Here is an 18,249-nt window from a genome sequence, read left to right on the forward strand (position 1 = left end):
GCCTATTATTTCTAAGATACAAACTTATACAGCATATTACTGTTCTGAATATACTGTAGCAATTTTAACACAATGGTGAATATTTGTGTTTCTAAATATAGAAAAAGTATAATAAAAATACTAAGTGGCAGGAATTGTTAGGTCCATTGTAATGTTGTGGGACTACTGTTATCTGTGTGGTCCATTGTTGACTGCAACTTTGTTACATAGCACATGGCTCTATGTAAAGTGCATTGCTTATAGATAACAAATAGTTGGATCTTGTTTTTTAAAATTCAATCTGATAATCTCTACCCTTGAATTGTAGTATCTAGGTCATTTGCATTTAATGCGATTATTGATATAGCTAGATTTTGAGTCTGTCTTCTTGCTATATGTTTTCTGTTTGTATTCTATCAGTTTTTCTTCCCTTTTCTTTGTTCTATTTTTGCCTTCTTTTGGGTTAGCTGAATATATTATGATTCCATTTTCTCTTTTTTGTTGCCCCCAAGTTTTTTTCTCTTTGTTTTGTTTAATTAGTGGTTGCCTTAGGGTTTACAACATATATCTTCAGCTTGTGAAAGTCTATTTATCAAGTGGTTAATACCACTTCACATAGAGTATAAAAACCTTGTAGTCATATACCCTTTTTCCTCTTTATATACTATAAACTCAGGACAACATTGTTACTATTTAGATGTTTAATTATATTTTAAAGATGTTTAAATAGTAGGGGAAAACTATATTTATCTATATGGTTACCATTTTTGATACTTTTTCCTTTGAGTAGATCTAGGTTTATATATGATATCATTTCCCTTCTGCCTAAAGAACATTCTTTAAATTTCTTGCATTGTGGGTTTACTGATGATACATTCTTTTAGCTTTTTGTGTCTAAAATAGTTCCTGTGTCACCTCTGTGTTTTAAAGATTTTCACTGGGTAGAAAATTCTAGGTTGACAGGTTTTTTTTTTCTTGTATTCATTTAAAGGTGTTGCTTCATTATTTTCACACTTTCATTGTTTCTGAAATAACAGTCTTCATCCTGTTCCTCTGTATCTGTGTCCTCTGATTTTAATATTTTCTCTTTATCACATGTTTTGAACAATTTGATTATGATGCTCTTTGTTGTAGTTTCTTGTGCTTGGGGTTTGTTGAGTTTCTTGGATCTGTGGGTTTATAGTTTTCAACAAAATTGGAAAATTTTCAGGCATTATTTCGCAAATATTTTTAATGTCCTCTTGCATCCTTCTGAGAATTCCAATTACATATATGTTCTTAGTCTGCTTCTACTTGTCCTATAGTTTACTGCTCTGTACATTTTTTAAATTTTTTCTTTCTTTCTCTGTGTTTGTTTTGTATGGTTGTTATTGCTCTGTCTTCAAATTCACTAATCTTTTCTTTTGAAACATTCTGTTTGTATTTTCTTTTTTTAACAATACCTTTATTTCACTTATTTATTCTTATGTGGTGCTGAGGATCGAACCCAGGGTCTCGAATGTGTGAGGCGAGTGCTCTACCGCTGAGCCACAACCCCAGCCCCTCTGTTTGTATTTTCTATCAGTTTTTTTTCTTCACTTTTTCTTTGTTCTGTCTCAGTTATAGGTTAGTTTGATTGATTGATTTTTTTTCTCCTCATTAAGGATCATATTTCCCTGTGTCTTTGCATGTTTGGTAATTTTCAGTTGGATGCCAGACATTGCAAATTCACCTTGTTGGATGCTGGATAGTTTCATATTCTTATATATATTTGGGGGGCTTTGTTCTGAGACTTGGTTAAGTTACTTGGAGATGGCTTGATGCTTTTAGGTCTTGCTTTTAAATTCATAAGTATGCCCACTCTGATACCCAATCCTTAAGCCTGCTGACAGCCCCTTTTCTGATTTTAGAGGAGGCATACCATCTTGGAGTGAGCTTAGTGTCCCATCCCTATAACCTGACTTTTTATAGCTTAATACTTTGTGATCTAGAAATCCATTGACATTAATAGCTTCCTCTGTCATCCTCTGGCCACCATAGAATGAGAGGAGAGTCCAGTTGCCATAACATTGGCATGAAGGGCAAAAAAGTCAGGGACCAGGGCCTCAGATATAACCTCTCCTGGGCAGGTTTGGAAGGCAAATACACTAGAATCCACCCATTTTTCTTAGCCATTATTTTTTTCATCCATGATTTCCTTTCTTTCCAAACTCAAAATCCAGCTATGATTTCTATTCTGACTCATTCCCTTTGTAAGGAAATGATTGCCTCTCCCAAGGATTCCAGAGGTAGCCAAATAATACCAACCAAAAGAAAGGAACTGATTCCCTGCTCCCTCCAGCCCACTCTGGCTCCATCTGGGAAAGCCCAGTCCATGGTTTCTTCCCAGATTTTACACCGTATCTAAAAGCCCAAGTGCTGGCTCAAGCACCCAGGGATTCTACTGCACTAGACAGCTGGCCCTCCCAGGAGCCTCCTCAAGTCCTATCTGACCCACCCAGGCTGAGCTCTTTTCTGATTGGGTAGAGTGGAAAAGCCTTCCCAGCAAAGAAGGGCCTGAGCTCAACTCCATGTGGGGATAGAGCTCCCAGACTCATTTCTCTAGAAATCCTGAAGCCCCGGAGATGTTTCTCTGTGCTCCTCCCAGCCCCTAGGAGAAGCAGAATACAGAGATTACCAGGTCAGTTCCCAGGCTCATGACCCTCCTTTCTGTGGGTAGTCTGAGAGTTGTTCACATCTCCCAATGGTGACCAAGCTGCCCTGGATTTGGGAAGATGGGTCATGCCTGGAGAGGGACGCCTGAGAGAGCTAGAAATATCTTCTGTCACTCTCTAGTCTCACTGAAGAACAGTTAGAAGATAGAATCCCTGGGCCTGACTTGACTCCTAACATGAGTTCTGCAGGGCCTTAGCTTGTTGGTGTGAATGACCAGAGTAATTTAACCACCTTCAGTGTTTTTATGCCTTAGGGCCCTGTGTGAGCTGGCAGCCAAGCAAGAGAGGTAGGTGTGGGCTGGAACCCCAGAGAAAGTGAATCCCATGCGACTCTAACCTAAATGGTGGGCAGCCACTTTCCTCTTAGGACAGGAAGTCATCTGGGGAGAAGCTGAACTCTCTGCTATACCCAGCAAATTCATGCTAAAAAATAATGCCACTCCAGGGATGGTTGGTAGCATTCTTTTTTAAACATTTTTTTAAGTTGTTAATGGACCTTTATTTTATTTATTTTTATGTGGTGCTGAGGATCAAACCCAGGGCCTCATGCATGCTAAGCAAGCACTCTACCACTGAGCTACAACCTCAGCCCTGGTTGGTAGCATTCTTAAGATTCAGCCTAGATAGAACTCTCCTCCTGAGAGTCATGTGGAAGGTGTGGGAGGTATGGTCCTTATGGGGGAATAGTGTCAGGAAGGGGACAGAGGTAGGAGGAGGATTTTGACAGGCAGAGAAAATAGCAACAGCAAAACCACAAGGGGGCGGAGTGGCTTCTGGCAATGTGAATCAATTTTGTGTGACTGTAATGAGGGCCACTTGATTGTGGCTTTAGATGAGTCTGAACTTTTGGCTGGACACACACTGGAAAGGGCCTGGGAGGGCCTGCTCAGGGGTTTGGAATATCGTGCGGTCATTGGAGGAAAGACAACAGTTGTAACTGAAAGTTATATACAGGGGCTCTGGGTTTGAAATCTGATTCTACCATTTATTTTGTTGGGCAAATTAACCACTCTGAGGCTCTTTACCCATTTGCAAAATATCTTCTTGGGAAGGTTATAAGGATTAAGTCCTATAATGAAACCTATAAAAGCTCAGTAATAACTTTAAAATAACTAACATTTAATGTCACTCTCTCTAGAGTGTATACTTTGAGAAGACAGGGACTAGATCTCACCCAGGTCCAAACTTGAACATCCAGTATGTTTGCCATGTAGAAGGTGCTCAGTATTTGTTCAATGAATGAATGAAAACACAAGTAACTAGACTGAATACATGTTAATTATAAGATCATTAGGAGTTGAACAGATTTTATGATAGGGAGCCACAATGATCTGAACTTGGTCTTAGAAGGATAACTTTGGCAACAAGGGGGTGGGGAGTTTGGAGGAGGCAGAGATGCAAACAAGGGGAACTCCTGCAAGGTTTTGCAGTAATCTAGGTTAATGACAATCATCAAGACAGGAAATACTAAAGGGCAGAGAATGAGCAGGTGGGCAGCGAGCTCAATTTTGGACCCGTGATGGGAGTCATCCCAGCGCTAACCCCATGAGACCACAGAAATGTTGAGTTTAAGGACTTGTAGCTGGAGTGAGACCCAGCTGGGTTGATTCAACGCCACCATTGACAGCCTGTGTATCTATTTGCAAGTTATTTAACTTTCCTGATCCTCCTTTTCCTGTCTGTAAAATAGAGAAAATAACTGTGGCTTCCTCATAAGTTTATTGTAAGGATTAAATTAAGTGATGTGCATCAAATTAATAGCACATAAGCTAATAAAAATTTCAAAATAAATTTAGGGAGTTTTGTGGGGGGAACACCTCACCCTGGTTTCAGCCCCGGCATACATTAGTAGGTTTAAGGCCTCATGTCTGATCTTCACGTGACCCTTCAATTGGACCGGTGAAGAAGCCTGAGGTCCACAGTTTCTTAGGAGGCTACATCAAGTAGAGTTGAGGCTGGGCTTCCCGACTTCCATTCTTACACTGCAGCCTCTCTGGAACATGCAGAACCACAGGGTGGATCTCACAAGGGGATCTGGCCACCTATCAGGATTGCATGTGAGAAAGGAAGAAAGCTTAAAATAATATCTTTCATCATCTGACACTTTGAGTCAGGAAAGTGGCCCATTCATCATTTCCCCAGGACTCTCTGAACTCCAGCAGAGTTCTGTGGGCTTTGGGCTCTGCATGCTGTGTTTTAGGGCCTGCTGTCTCCTCCTGGGCCCACAGACAAGAACAGCTTCTTCCCATGCTTTGTGGATCACCTCAAAGAGGCTTAAAAGGCTACCTCTCAGGCTTGTCCCTGCCTGTCCCTCTTACTTAGGCCAATCGATGTCCCTACTGTTGATTATTCATAGGGGGGAGATTCTGACAGTGTCACTAGACATTCCAGTCCAGTCTTCCTTCCTTTGAGACCCTAGGGCGTCAGTCTGGATTTTTCTGCTGTGGACTGGCCAACTTGTTATATTGTATATGATCTTTGCAGATTTTTTCTAGGCCTAGGGTCCCTGCCAGCACTTATGCACAGGTGATTCATTGACAGATGAGGTGGCATTAGGGAAAGAGACATTAACTAGGAGTCACGAAGAGGCTTTGGAAGTAATGAGCTGTAATGGAACTGGTTATGTCCCTTAGTTTCTTCACCTGTAAAAATGGCCATAATTCCTGCTGTTGGGTTAGAATATCCTAAGTGAAGCAATGGGGTTAAAAGGCCCTATTGGGATGTCAGGTTTTCACGATGTTTGGATTGGTGTGGGGCAGCTCCCTACAAGAACACAGTGTCCCTGAGAACCTTCCTTGCCAGGTCTGGCTGGCATCAGTGTGCTGCTTGTGCTGCTCACAAGGAGCTGGCTCCTGGGGGACTCTGGCTTGGTGTTTGAAAAGGTTGTTATTCGCCGCATTTTAAGATTGTACATTTTGAATGTGTAGCACTGTGGTGGCATTGCAGAGCTCCCCAGGTGACTCTGAGGACACTGTGGCCATAAAGAATCTGGGGCTTGTTTTTTCCCTTAAGTGTTGAATTCCCACTGAGCAAGGAGGCTCTTTTTATAAGAAGAGTCTGTTTCTTTGCTTGCTGGACAAAGCAGGGGGGCTGCTATGGTGGCCCTGAGCCCCCTCTCTGTAGCATTCAGCATTCTGCCCCTGAACTTGGAAACAGACACCAGTTTCCTCTGCTTGAGGCCTGAGCCATGGTCCCTGGGGAAAACCCCCAAATACTCTTTAAAATACCTGTTTGAAGAACAGATCACCCAGACAGAGACAGAACCTATCTTCAACCCCATTCATGTGAGATCAACCCTCTTAGACTCTGCATAGCACACTGCCCACCCACCCCAGTCCTGCCCCAGCTGTCTGCCACCTCTTATCTTCCCTCCAGAGGAGGTAGCTACTGGTATTGACATTCTCCTGAGCCAAGGGTGGCAGGCCCAGGGGTGCTGGCTTTCAGCTATCTCAGCACACGCAGGCTTCTGTCAAAGAGGCTGTGTGGGAGGAAGGAGCCAAACTGGGTTGCATTTTGAAACCCTCCTCAGCACTGACAGATTTGGCAAAGGTAGGGGAGGGAAGGACTCCTCAGAAAAGTAACCAGAGATGAATATGGAGTCAGCAGCTTGGCGTCTGGGGGCTGAGGCTAACCCTCTGCCAGCTTGTGCTTCCCCGGCACTGATTTATTTCAAAACTTCAGGAAAAGCCACACAGACTTGGAGACAGTCCTGACTGTCCCCTTTCCCAACCACTTTCCAGGCCACTTCTGGGGTCCACAGACCTTTGGACTCCATAGCAACCCTGGCCTTAGAAGGCAGTGTTTTCTCTCTTCTTGAGACTTCAGGCCCCACTGTGTTTAAAGATGGAAGAGGGCCCACCAATAGTCTCATCTCTACTGACGGATAACTCTCCGTTATCACAGAGACCAAGAACACAGAGGCCCTGGAGTTACATAGATCTGAGTCTGATCCTAGCACACAGGTCCTACTTGTATGACTCTCAGCCCTGGTTTCCTCATCCATAAAAATATGAAATAATAGTCTCTATCCAACAGTTATTGGGAACATTAAGTGACAGACTGCATGTAAATCATCTGGACATACAGTAATTGTTCAAACAATGGGAGCTACAACTGCTATTGTACAAATCTAGTCTGAGAAATTATAGGGACGTTGCCCTAATTGCTTTGAGCAGTTGAATCCTACAGAAGGAAAGTGTTCCTCCATGTGGTCCATCCAGTTCCTGGGGAAATAGAAATAAGCCATCCTTGATGCTAGCAATGACAAGATCTGGTCAAGAACCCTCTTGGTTTGACTGTCAGAAAAATGCACACCCAACCTGAGCAGCATCTGCAGGCTTCTTCAGTATCCTGAGACTGAGGGCCGAGTTCTGGTGGTGGGAGAGTGGGCTAGCTCAGCCCAGCCCTGCATAGCTTTGCATATGATTTGCATATGCATGTGAGACCCTGCATTTTTCTTTTGGCATTTTCAAGTTAAAATATTGTTGCTTCTATAGACGGGCCAGATATCGATTACCTTCTTCTCCAGTGACTCATCTAACCACGGATTGACCCAGCTCCTCCCAACTCCCCAATGGAGGCTGGGAGTGGGATGGAGTGAGGGGTGGGTGGGGAAGGAGGAGGAAGATGTAGACCTTACACCACCTTCTACTCGGTGAACGCCAGCCACCGTGAGGGGCGGGAAGGGCAGCACAGGACAAGTAAGGGACAGAGGGAATTGTCTCCCCTCGGGTTCATCCTGGCCTCTTGCTTCCATGCATCCCTATTCAGTGTCCTAGATCCACTTGCCACCGGGTCCTGTGGCACCCAGGTGGGTGGGGAGGCGGGGGGAGGGGCGCGATGACAGCCGAGCTTGGCTTTGAGGAACCTTTCGAGAGGAAGTGGCTTCGGCGCGGGGCAGGAAAGGCGCGGGCAGGCGGGGGAGGTGTGGAGATGGCGCTCTGCGCCGGGCGGAGCGAGCGAGCCACCAGGCGCCGCGCAGCGGAGATGAAACCGCAGATGCCTAGCACCGCCGGAGCGAGGCGGGCGAGCGGGCGCCCGGGGCCAACCCCAGCGCTGAGCAGGCACCGGCGGCGCGCGGGAACGGCCACTGGGTACCCCGCCGCCTGGGCCCCAGTGACCAACGCAGGCGGCCCCGCCCGCTCGGCCGGGCTGGCCCCGGGAGGGGTCACCACCTCGCGCCGCATCCCAAGCCCGCCCCGTCCGAGGCGCTCGCAGCCTCTGGCCGGGGGTCCCAGGGCTCGATGACGGTGGACAGCAGCATGAGCAGTGGGTACTGCAGCCTGGACGAGGAGCTGGAAGACTGCTTCTTTACGGCCAAGACCACCTTTTTCAGGAGTGTGCAGAGCAAACATCTGTCAAAGGTAAACTAATGATGGAATACGGAGCCTTTGGCCCCGAGGAAACAACCTCTGTGCCCTAGAAGGGAAAACTTGCTCCTGGCAAACAGGCCAAGCCATGTGTCCCAAGAGTGGCTGGGCTGCTGCTGGGGACCCTCTTGACCAATTGCCCGCCAGAACTCTCTTTAGCAATTGTGGGGGAGCCCTTTGAGGACCTCCACAATTCTGATCAGACCTCCTTTTAGCATTTCCTGTCCCTAGACCTTTTCAAAATGGCTCTCTAAGGGGACAGGCTTGACTCATGGAATGGCGGCATCATGTTCACCTGTGTCTGAAAGGTTCTGTCCCACCCCCAAATCCAAGCTTACAAACTCTAGATAGAAAGGGGATAATACTTGGTGCCTCTGTGGGATAAACACTTCATAGGTTGAGACTTCCGTATTCCAAGTGGCCAGAAACCATTTTAAAACTGAGTTCAGCAACTTTGCAGAAGTCCAGGGTGTTTTTAGAAACAGACTAAAACTTCTCTCCTAGGCTGCTCTTATGTTATTATTATAACTTCCTAAGTGGGCTTGGGTGACCTGAAGGGCTGGTGGAGTTTTGTGTTTCTTCAAGGGTCAGCCTCTGGACACCCAGCTAGCCTGGGTTCCCTGGCTGTGCTCTCCTAGTTGGCTACAGAGCCACAGTATCTGTGGCACATCTTGGCAAAACTGTGTTTATTTATTTGTTGTGTTATTTAGATGAGAGGGCCCTAAGGCAAGGCCTTAGAGAGGTTACCTAGAAGGGCTGTTTGTAGGCAAAAGTGAACTGTTAAATTTCACAGGTGTGTGGCAGGCTCATCATTAATTCATCTGTCCTATACCAATAGAATTAACCAAAACTACCTTAGGCCTGACTTGGGGCTTCCTTTGTTCTTAATTTATCCTGTCTGCAGGCCTTGTATTTGCTGGGTTCTGATAACAGGCAAAAGTGTTTTCAATAACATACTTTCAATGATGAGGGATGCCCGTGAACCAAATAAGAAGTTGTGATTTTATGTTTGAAGGAATCAAGTAAAACAGACCTCTGGAACAAGCACTTGTTTTCTAGGGCACCCCCTCTTGATTCTGAAGAGCAGGACTTATTCTAAAGGGCTGGGTGCAGGGGACAGGAGTTCCCTTCTCTGGCTAGGTAGGCCTCATGCAGAACAGCATCATTGCAGAGGGGAAGTGTCTCACCCTGTCTTGGGGTTCTTGCCTCACTGTGTGAACCTCCTCCCCCTTGAAACAGTGGTTATCAATTTTAGCTACTCACTGGAATGGAGAGGGGGGAGTTTTAGAAAATACTGATACCTGGGTCGCAAGCCCAGGGAGACTGATTGGCCTCAGGGCCAATCTGGGCATTGGATTTTGAAAAGGCTCCCAGGTAATTCTCAGATGCAGCTGAAGTTTTGAACGATTGCTCTAGAGCATTTTGTTGCTGTGCCTGGGAAGGAAATGGTTCCTGTTTTTAAACCTGGTTCAGCTGCCATGCCTGCTTCTCACTACTGGCCATGCTATAAACCCTTGGTCCCAGAGGCTGAGAATTTTGCATAACTGAGTGAGGAAGGGACCCTGCAAAGCTGGAGTTTCTTTTGCTTGGCAATTGAAAAAGGTCATTGTTTCTGGTATTCTTGGAAGAAATAGAATTAATATCCCCATAAAAAATACACTGAGATGGGGTTGAGGGTGGGGATTGACTTATCCTGAGGCCCACACAACCTCCTTTCCTCATTCTTCCACCCAATTTTCCTTCATTCCTTTACCCCAGGAAATGCATCTTTGGTTTGGCACCTACAGAAATGCTTTCTTTCTTTACTTTGTGTCCTGAATCATCTCACGTCTTGGGTCCTCTGCATGTCTCCCTATTTCATTTTGCCCTTGTCTGTAAGTTCACTAGGGGCAGGAATCCCTACTAAGAAAGTCATTTTGTTGAATGTCAGAAAGCGCAGTAAGCGATAAATGCTCCAGAGAAGGAAGGGAAGGTGGGCAAGGCCTCTCCTATCCCTGGCCTCTGCCCAACTCTAATATATGTATGGTATGAGAAGACCCTGTCAGTATTCAGAACTGCAGTCAGGGAGCTTTCCTCAACACCAGAGTAGCCTCCAGCCTGGACCCAGCTCTCCAGGGAGAGGCAGGGCTGGGTGAGAAGCCCCAGGTAAGCTGGGCCCACTGTCTAGAGAAGGCTCAGGCTAGGAAGAGGAGCATGTGTGGCCAACCCAGGAGCTGGGGAAGCTGCCTGCAAACATTTTGATCTCTGTTCTTCATCTTTTTTCACATTCAGTCACGTTTTCTATCTCCTCTTCCTTCTTGGAGTTGCTCTAGAAAAGGCTTCAAAGCCATCAGCCATATCCCGACCCAATTCTGATTCCTAACAGGGCTTCTTTCCTCCCCAGTGCAAGATCATGTCTGAGCTCCTGAGAGAATTTCTTTTTTCTGTCTCCAAGGGAAGGAGCTTATGTGTTTCCCGGTCGCTGAGAGACTGAGGCCCTCATTCGGGAAAGGCCGAGATGCTTCTATAAATAGCCCTGTCAGAACAACCTGTGTCTGCTGCTCGGTCTGTGCCTGACTGGAACAGAGCCACGGGGAAGCCTCACTGCCCTTCCCATGCCATTCCCTGGGAGTTGTCACTAGCCAGTTCCCAAGGACTCTCTGAGATGTCTCTTCAGCCCCCTTTGGTAGGAGGTGGGAGGCTTTGGGAAGATCTCCCCACTTCATGGCACCTGGAGGTTGGGGAGACAGCACAGTAGAAAGGGGAATCAGGTCCTGGACCCCAGCTTGGTCTCTCCTCTCAGGAGATGGCAGCTTCCTGGGGCAGCGTACGTTGTTTGAAGGGGCCCGGGGTCTGGTATTGAGTCACACTAGGCAGTTTCAGGAGGCTGAGTGGGTACTCTGTTCTAGGCACTTCTCCCTTGGATTGTGTTTGCCTGGGTCATGCATATCAAAATGGGCTCCTGTGGGCTCAGGCAGTGTAGACTGATGCTGTCAGTAAGGCAGGAACATGCCTACCTTCATCTAAGATGTGGGAGTGTGTGTGTTCAAAGGGTTCTAGGACTCCAGGACTTTGGAGCCCACCCAGAGCATCTAGGAGGTGCTCTGAGGATACATAAAGGCTGCTTGACAGAGAGAGAAACTGAGGTCAGAAAGATGCAAATGTTCACCAGGACACACATCTGGTTGGGGGAGAGCCTAAACTTACACCTTCTCTGAACTCCTTGTCAAGTGCTCCTCTTCTCTTCTTGCTCTTCTGCTCGGCGTGTAACAAGCACAGACTTCAGACTTTGTCCCCTCAGACCCTTTTCCAAAATGGAAAGACCCAAGCAACTGCAGGCTGGGTGAGGTCAGGAAAGATCGTTACTATCCCTCCATTCCATAAGGCAACCTGTCTGGGGACCTTGACCCTGTGTTTTAACACTGGGGCGGGAGGGTGTCTTAAAACTCTAATCATTTAAAAGTTCTCCTTGATGTCTGTCCTAAAATGGAAAGATTGTTCTAGATAAAAATCTACCTCTTGCTAGAGACTTCCACATGTTTTTCTTTGTGGTTATGGAGAACAGAGGTTGACCATATTTGTGCTTAGATATTATATTTAAGCATATGTGGAACACACTCCCGCCCCTCCTTCCCCACAAGCCTTCTCTGGTCTGCGCAGACACCCTTGAATTTTTTTTTCTTCAAGGAAGATGCCAATAGGAAGGGTTCTTAGAGGTCAGGGTACTACATTACTCTCTTCTTACCTGGCCAGTCAGCATCTCCCCGGGAGTCTCTGGTACTCTGAGAACAGCAATCAACCCTGACAGCCCTGGACCAGCTGGGGAAACCCTCATCTCGAAGCCATAGGCACAGCCCCTGCCCCTGATCACCCTGGCATGGGAGAAAAGAATACTCAAATTAAGCTATATCTGAACTTGAGCAATAAGAATAAAAACGGGACTCCTTGGGGCGCCAGACCATTGAAGGGTTTTTAATGTGCTATGTCAGAAGCTTACACTGCCCAAGAAGAACCCCCAAATGAAGCTTTGTACAAGCGCCTTTCATTTATGGATGTGACCTCTACACCCTGTAGATTTCATCACCTCTGGCCTTTCCTCGCATTGCTTTGCCCTGCAAAGGTTGAAGGTTGAAGGTCGCCAGCCCTGTAAGATCAGGGATCACATCCCCTTTGGCCCAGTGCAGGCTGGTGCTGACTGAATGCTGGCTGAAACTAAGCGTTGTAACAAACAACCTCAATTTTCAGTCCTTGAGTATAAGAAGTTTATTTCCCTCTTTACATGAAGTTAAATTGACAGGTGGGGGCTCAGGATAACACAGAGGAGATTTTTGTAGGCCAGGCCGGAAGTGGTGTGTTTCTCAAACCCACATGTCATCTGCCGGGATTCAGTCACATGGCCACACCTAACCACAAGGGGAGGATGGGACATCACTTGCAACTGTGAGCCCAGGTGTTCGAGGAGGCCCACAGTGGTGAACCTTTGGCTGGTTCGGCCACACATTCCTCCCAGCATCTCTCTGCACCATGGAAGCCCTGCTCACACCTTGGCATCACCTCTGTCTCTCTGACCCAGTACCTCTTCATCTGTCCTTAAGGGTATCGTGCTCCTGGGGTCCTGTCTCCCCCAACCAGACTAGGAGCTCCTGGAGGATAGATGATTCTTCTCCTTTTTTCACAAAGACTGTTTGTCTTGACTCAGCTGACTTTTCTTTAATAAATCAATTCCAGTGATAGATTTGGGCACATGCAACATCTGCCTACCCTAGAAGTTTAGGAAGAAAGATTATACACTGGTTCCTTTGCAGCTCTAAAATATATGGATTCGTCCTAGGTGGGGTCAGCTAGAGGACCCGGATGACTGGCATGGGTTCCCTCCTGCAGGACCACCTGGTTCAATGGGTGGCCCTGGCCACCGACATTGGAATCAGTCTTTAAATCACTTTTTAGAAATGGAGACTCAGGCGCTTCACCCTGGAGCTCCTGACTCCTGACTCTTTGCAGGTGGGACCCCAGAGTTTGCTTTTTAAATACTCTCCCCAGGTGATTCCATATATTTGGAGTGTTGGCAACACCTGTTTAGGAAATATTTACTAATTGATGGGTTACTGCAGTTGGGCTGCCAGATGAGCATTTGTTACAGATTTCTGAGAGGTTCCTAGGCCGGAAATGAAGGCCCAGAGAGGTACAAGGATTTGTCCCCAGTCACATTAAGTTGAGGAGGAATGGAGGACTCCAGTCCCCTGGGCCTGCCTAGAGCTTGCTTCATTACACTCGTCACAACATGCTGAGATCCCAAGGATATTAGGGTGACAGCCCTTTAAGAGCTTGACTGACACCTGATGTAACAGAAGACACAAAGAACTGTAAGTCAAGTCCTGGCTTGTCATCCCCACTCAGGCCATTAACTGAGAGGCTGTGGCCAAGTCATCTCAACTCTCAGACTTGGGTATTTTATCTTTTTGAGCAGGAACACTGTGTGATATGAGTCGGCCATATTTCTTTGAGATTCTATCACCATTTTGTATAGGGGTGGACCTGGGAAGGATCTTAGATATTAACTTTTAAATGCTCTAAAACATATGGACTCTTCCTATGTGGGGTCAGCTAGAGGACCTGGATGACTAGCAAGGGTTCCCTCCTGCAGGACCACCTGGACTTATCCAAGACATCCTCATTCACACTCTTGGTCTGGCTCCCCTGCTCTGTCCTCCATGTTGTCCCCCTCTGTCTTCTCTTTTTTCACAAATTTAGACTGTTTTTCTCGACTCAGATGAATTCTCTTTAATAAATCAATTCTAGTGATAGATTTGGGCACATGCAACATCTGCCTACCCTAGAAGTTTAGGAAGAAAGATTATACACTGGTATCAAACCCTGAATCCCAGCTCTTATTTTACACTGTCAGGTTGGGATCTGGATCCAGCTCCCCAGCCCATGATCTTGAAGGGGAGGCACCAACAGGCCCATCCTGGATTCCTGGATTCTCTTCTTCCTTCTGCTCTTAGCTTGAAGACCTTAATGGTTTCCTGTGTGAATCCAGGCCTCAGTTTCTTCCTCTGAATAGCTCAATATACTCCTAAAAGAGGCTGGGGTCCCAGGTCTGGCCTGGTGTATTCTTTGGGGACAAGAGAACCAGATACATTTGCTGAGAATCAGGAGCATTAAACTTGAAGTTGGGAGGAAGGAGACAGGTATAAGTAAGTGTCTGAGGTGCTTTGCTCTCACTCCCCAGCTCCATTCTCCATCCCATCTCTCTTCCTGGTGCTTGGAGGTCTCTACTCATGTGCACCTCAGATACCTAATATTCATTACGACCAGAACCAACACGTATCCTTTGCTCATAAATGATCTCTCTCTCTGTGTTTATGCCCCTCTGCCTAGGCCCCTACCTTCAGAACCTCAGGGGCCTTCATCCCAACTGTCACCATGGGCTGCACCTCCACAGTGTGGCAGATGGCAGGCTCCCCTTCCTGACCCCCACCCTGCCCTGTTGGGGGCTCATCACCTTTCACTGAGATGCTCTAATAAGATACCCAACTGGTTTCCATCCTTCTTGAGTATCCTGCATACAACTGCTTGTGGTACCCCAAAGTCTTCACACACTCCCTTTGCTTCCTGAGGAAAGCCCATACTTGGTTCCTGCTCTTCGGTGCAGCATTCCAAACCTCGCAGTATCTGGCCTCAGTCATACCTCGTGTTTTCAACTGTCTTACAGCACTGAGCACCACAGGTGGGGGGTACAGAGATGGACAAGACATGGTCTCTACTCCTAAAGACCTTATGGCCTCTAGCAATGTGGTGTATCTAGTGCTGGAGAAGGCTGTTTGTTAGAGATCATTACAGCCAGTCCCCCATTTCCAAGCAAACTTGCCCATAAGCCATTGCAGGCAGGGGAAGGGAAGCTCTGTCCATTACTCCCATCCTCCTCCAACCCCGTTATCCATCCTTCCTTGTGCAGGGAGCTGTACAATGGGTTGTGGGCTGGCTGGATCTCTGCTAAGTGTGGGATCATGATCCTGGGCAAAAGAGGGCAGCAGAGAGCCTAGGACTGACAAGGGGCACCAGCAGAGTTTCTGTTGCTCTCATGCCAGGAAGCTGGCACATTGGACAGGTAGTATATGGAGAGGGTCAGCCGGTAGGCTTTGCCCTATCCCCTATTTGTCTAACTCCAAAGTACGTGCTCTTCCCATCACACATGGCTCTTGGGTAAGAGTCCTGTTTTTGGAAGATTCTGGATAAGTCCTAATCACCCTTTCAAAATAATGTGACTTATCATAAAAGCTACTGTTCTCATTCAGCCAATTTCCTGGTGGTAAAATTCAGGCCCTTTTTTCCTATTTTTCACTTGGGAAACCCGGGTCAGTATACTCTGTTATATCATCACCTCAGCCTCTTGTTCAGGGGCCCCTCACACTCCTCCTCACCTCTAGGCTGTCCCCCAGTGCAAAGAGTGGTCTTCATCAGGCATTGACTGACACACAGAGGCTGGGTCTGCAGGGTGCTGCCCTTACTATGGGTAGTGGGGGCAGAATTTCCCATGCCACAGAACTGAGATGAGAGATGTCCCTTCCATTGGCTGGAACACCATGATGGACAGGGAGATAGCATGTATACTGTTGACACTCATGTGGCTGGGAATGTGCAGGTTCATGTAGAGAATGTGGGAGCTAGTGTTTCCAGCTGTAGCTCAAATGGTCCTTTCTCTGTGCTCCCCAGATTCCTGACCTGTCCTCACTAATCCCTCATTGTGATGGGCTATAATTTTCTGGCCCAGGGGCCATGTCTTGCATGTCACTATGTCCTTGGCACATGGTAGTTGCTTGATGCATGTTTGATGAAGGAGGAGCTGGCTTGGGGCTTCTTTCTCCATTACCAAGAGTTCTGGATGGCAGCAGGGACTCTCCAGAGGACATGAACAAGCACTTAGCAGCAACATTTGTGAAAGTTGATCTCAGGACTATTTTCAAGGGAAACTTGCTAAGATTCTGAATAAATGGATTTTCCCAGTTACCTTGAAAAGAAAAATCCCACTGAATGAACAGAAAATACAAGGACAACTTCCAAACCTAGCGTGCCCCACCCCATCCATGATTGTTCAGCTGTTTGCCCTGGAGGATGAGGGCGGGCAGGGCTGGGTCACTAAGCAACCAGGCCTGGCACCTGCTGGCAGAAGATGGTGTGGTCCTTCCTTGAGTGGGGCCACCAAGGCTGGTAGGGGCTGAGGGGCCCATGTGAGGAGGCAGGAGAGTCTGGTATGACAGGTTTCTTTTGTTGGCCTTTTAGCCATGGGGAGTGGCAGGTTGGGAAGGAAGGAACCACTAAACCTCTCATTTGTTTTTCTTTCCCAACTTACTTTGAGTGAGTGAAAGGTACTAGTTTGGCAACTCTAGTAGTTTGAGCACCCTCTTAGTGCCCGGGTACAGTGGGCAGGGGCTGGCTGCCCTGAGGTCCCAGGATCTCATATGACCCTGTCAGTGGGCCTGGGAGCCCACTCTCAAGCCTTCACTCTGTGAGACCTCAGGAAGTATCACTACTCCGAGGCTCACTTTCTCCTTTTGTAAAATGGAAAGACTTGCTCCTCCACGGAGAGGAAGTGATAAGCGGGGGCCCAGCACTGGACCATGAGAACCTGTGGAGCTCTGGGGTTTGTGATAACCAAGGCCATTTTCAGAAATGCTGATGGGTGTCAAATTTTGATGTAGGTGGTGGGGTACATGATTGTGATGTGTGGAGGGATAAGACTATTCACAGAACAGAGTCGGACAGGACTGGGGCCTTGATACAAATCAGCACTGTCCTGGGTGCTTTCCATGAGTATCTTCATTTGAAGCCTCACAGCACGATATGAGGGAAACACCATTTTTGTTTGCATTTAACATTGAGGAAACTGACACACAGAAGGGGGTCAAGTAACATGTCAAGGTCACACCTAGTCCAGTGCCGGTGTTCCTAACCACCAAGCATACTGCTTCTCTAGCTCTCCCCAGAATTCTTCTAGCAGTTGAAATCCAAGCAGTGAAACCAGATGTGTCCCCAAATGCAACACCATGTCAGCAGGACACATCCTGGAGTCACTGAGGATAGTGTACTTTTCTGGGCCATTTGGAGCATAGGCCATTGTGATATAATGAGAGAACACACATGAAAAGCCACTCAATAACTAATTAGGCCGTGTTTCAGCATCACGGATTGATCTGTGAGCACCTGGGTGCAGAAGGGCCAGCATGAGGTGGAGTGACAGCCCTGAGCAGAGAGGGCAGGTGTAGGCTGCCAGAGACTGCAGTACCAGGTGCCACCTGTCCCAAAGTAAAGGCAGCTGTGGGCTCCAGGTAGAGGGGAGCTGGCAAGGACCGGCCTCCTCCAGCAGGGCCGTGCAGGTGGTGTCCTGGTGCTGGTGCAAAGCCTAAGCTGCCTCTCCTCCTAGCAAGTGTGGGTGAGCTGGGTGCTGGGGACTGGCTCGCCATCCGAGTCTCTCTGCTTCCACATGCCACTCACCACCTCTGAACTGTCTGAATCCTTTATGGAGTCGAATGTCCCATCCTGCCTCTAGCTGAGTAGCCTAGTCCGAGGGAAAGAGACTGGGCCTGGAGGCTTAGGATGGGGGCCCAACTTGCCTAGAAGTGAGCTTGGTCCTCACTTGCTTGGAATATAAAAAGGGAAGTCCTTATTATAGGATCCAAATAAAACAAGCCAGTCACATGACCTCCAGGTCTCCCTGCCCTTGGAATCCTCCTTTAATTTATGTTTGTTTATGTACGTATGTGTGTGTTTAGTGGTGCTGGAGATCAAATCTAGAGCCTCATGTGTGCTTGACAAATACTCTAGCAGTTCCCACAGCAGTCTTTTAAAAACAATTATGTTAAAATACACATATCAGAAAATTTACTACTTTAATTATTTTTACCTTATTTTTTCCCACTACCTTTTTTTTTTAAGGGTCAAGGACCGAACTCTGGGCTTTGCATGTCCTAGGCAAGTGCTCTGCCACTGAGCTAAATCCCCAGCCCCCATTTAAATTATTTTCAATCCATCAAGTCCCAAGTTTTCAATTTTGTGAACATAATCAATGTTCCAATATTATTTCAAAGTTACCATAAATAGTGTATTTGTTGCTTAATTTAAGTTTTTATAGGTTCCACATGTGGTAAGAGGGGAACCAAAAAATGAGTTAAGGATGCAGTTCTTTTGTTTTATTTTGTTTTGATTCCAGGGATTGAACTCAGGGGCAT

At 47.0% G+C, this 18,249-nt stretch overlaps 1 protein-coding gene across 2 annotated transcripts in view; it reads left to right on the forward strand.

The window, feature by feature from the left end:
• Rassf5 (Ras association domain family member 5) overlaps nt 1–18,249 on the forward strand; it is a 67,522-nt gene that overhangs the window by 34,036 nt on the left and 15,237 nt on the right. Inside the window, exon 1 of one of the 2 annotated variants that reach the window (XM_005329484.5) lies at nt 7,634–8,035. The exons of the other annotated variant lie outside the window; for it this stretch is intronic. Within the exon in view, the coding sequence (XP_005329541.2) occupies nt 7,916–8,035 (120 nt within the window). The 5' untranslated portion in view covers nt 7,634–7,915. Of the gene's footprint in view, nt 1–7,633; nt 8,036–18,249 lie in introns of those variants that run through there. 2 annotated transcript variants of the gene reach the window in all.

This window comes from Ictidomys tridecemlineatus, chromosome 10 (assembly GCF_052094955.1).
Source record: "Ictidomys tridecemlineatus isolate mIctTri1 chromosome 10, mIctTri1.hap1, whole genome shotgun sequence".
Lineage (NCBI taxonomy): Eukaryota > Metazoa > Chordata > Mammalia > Rodentia > Sciuridae > Ictidomys > Ictidomys tridecemlineatus.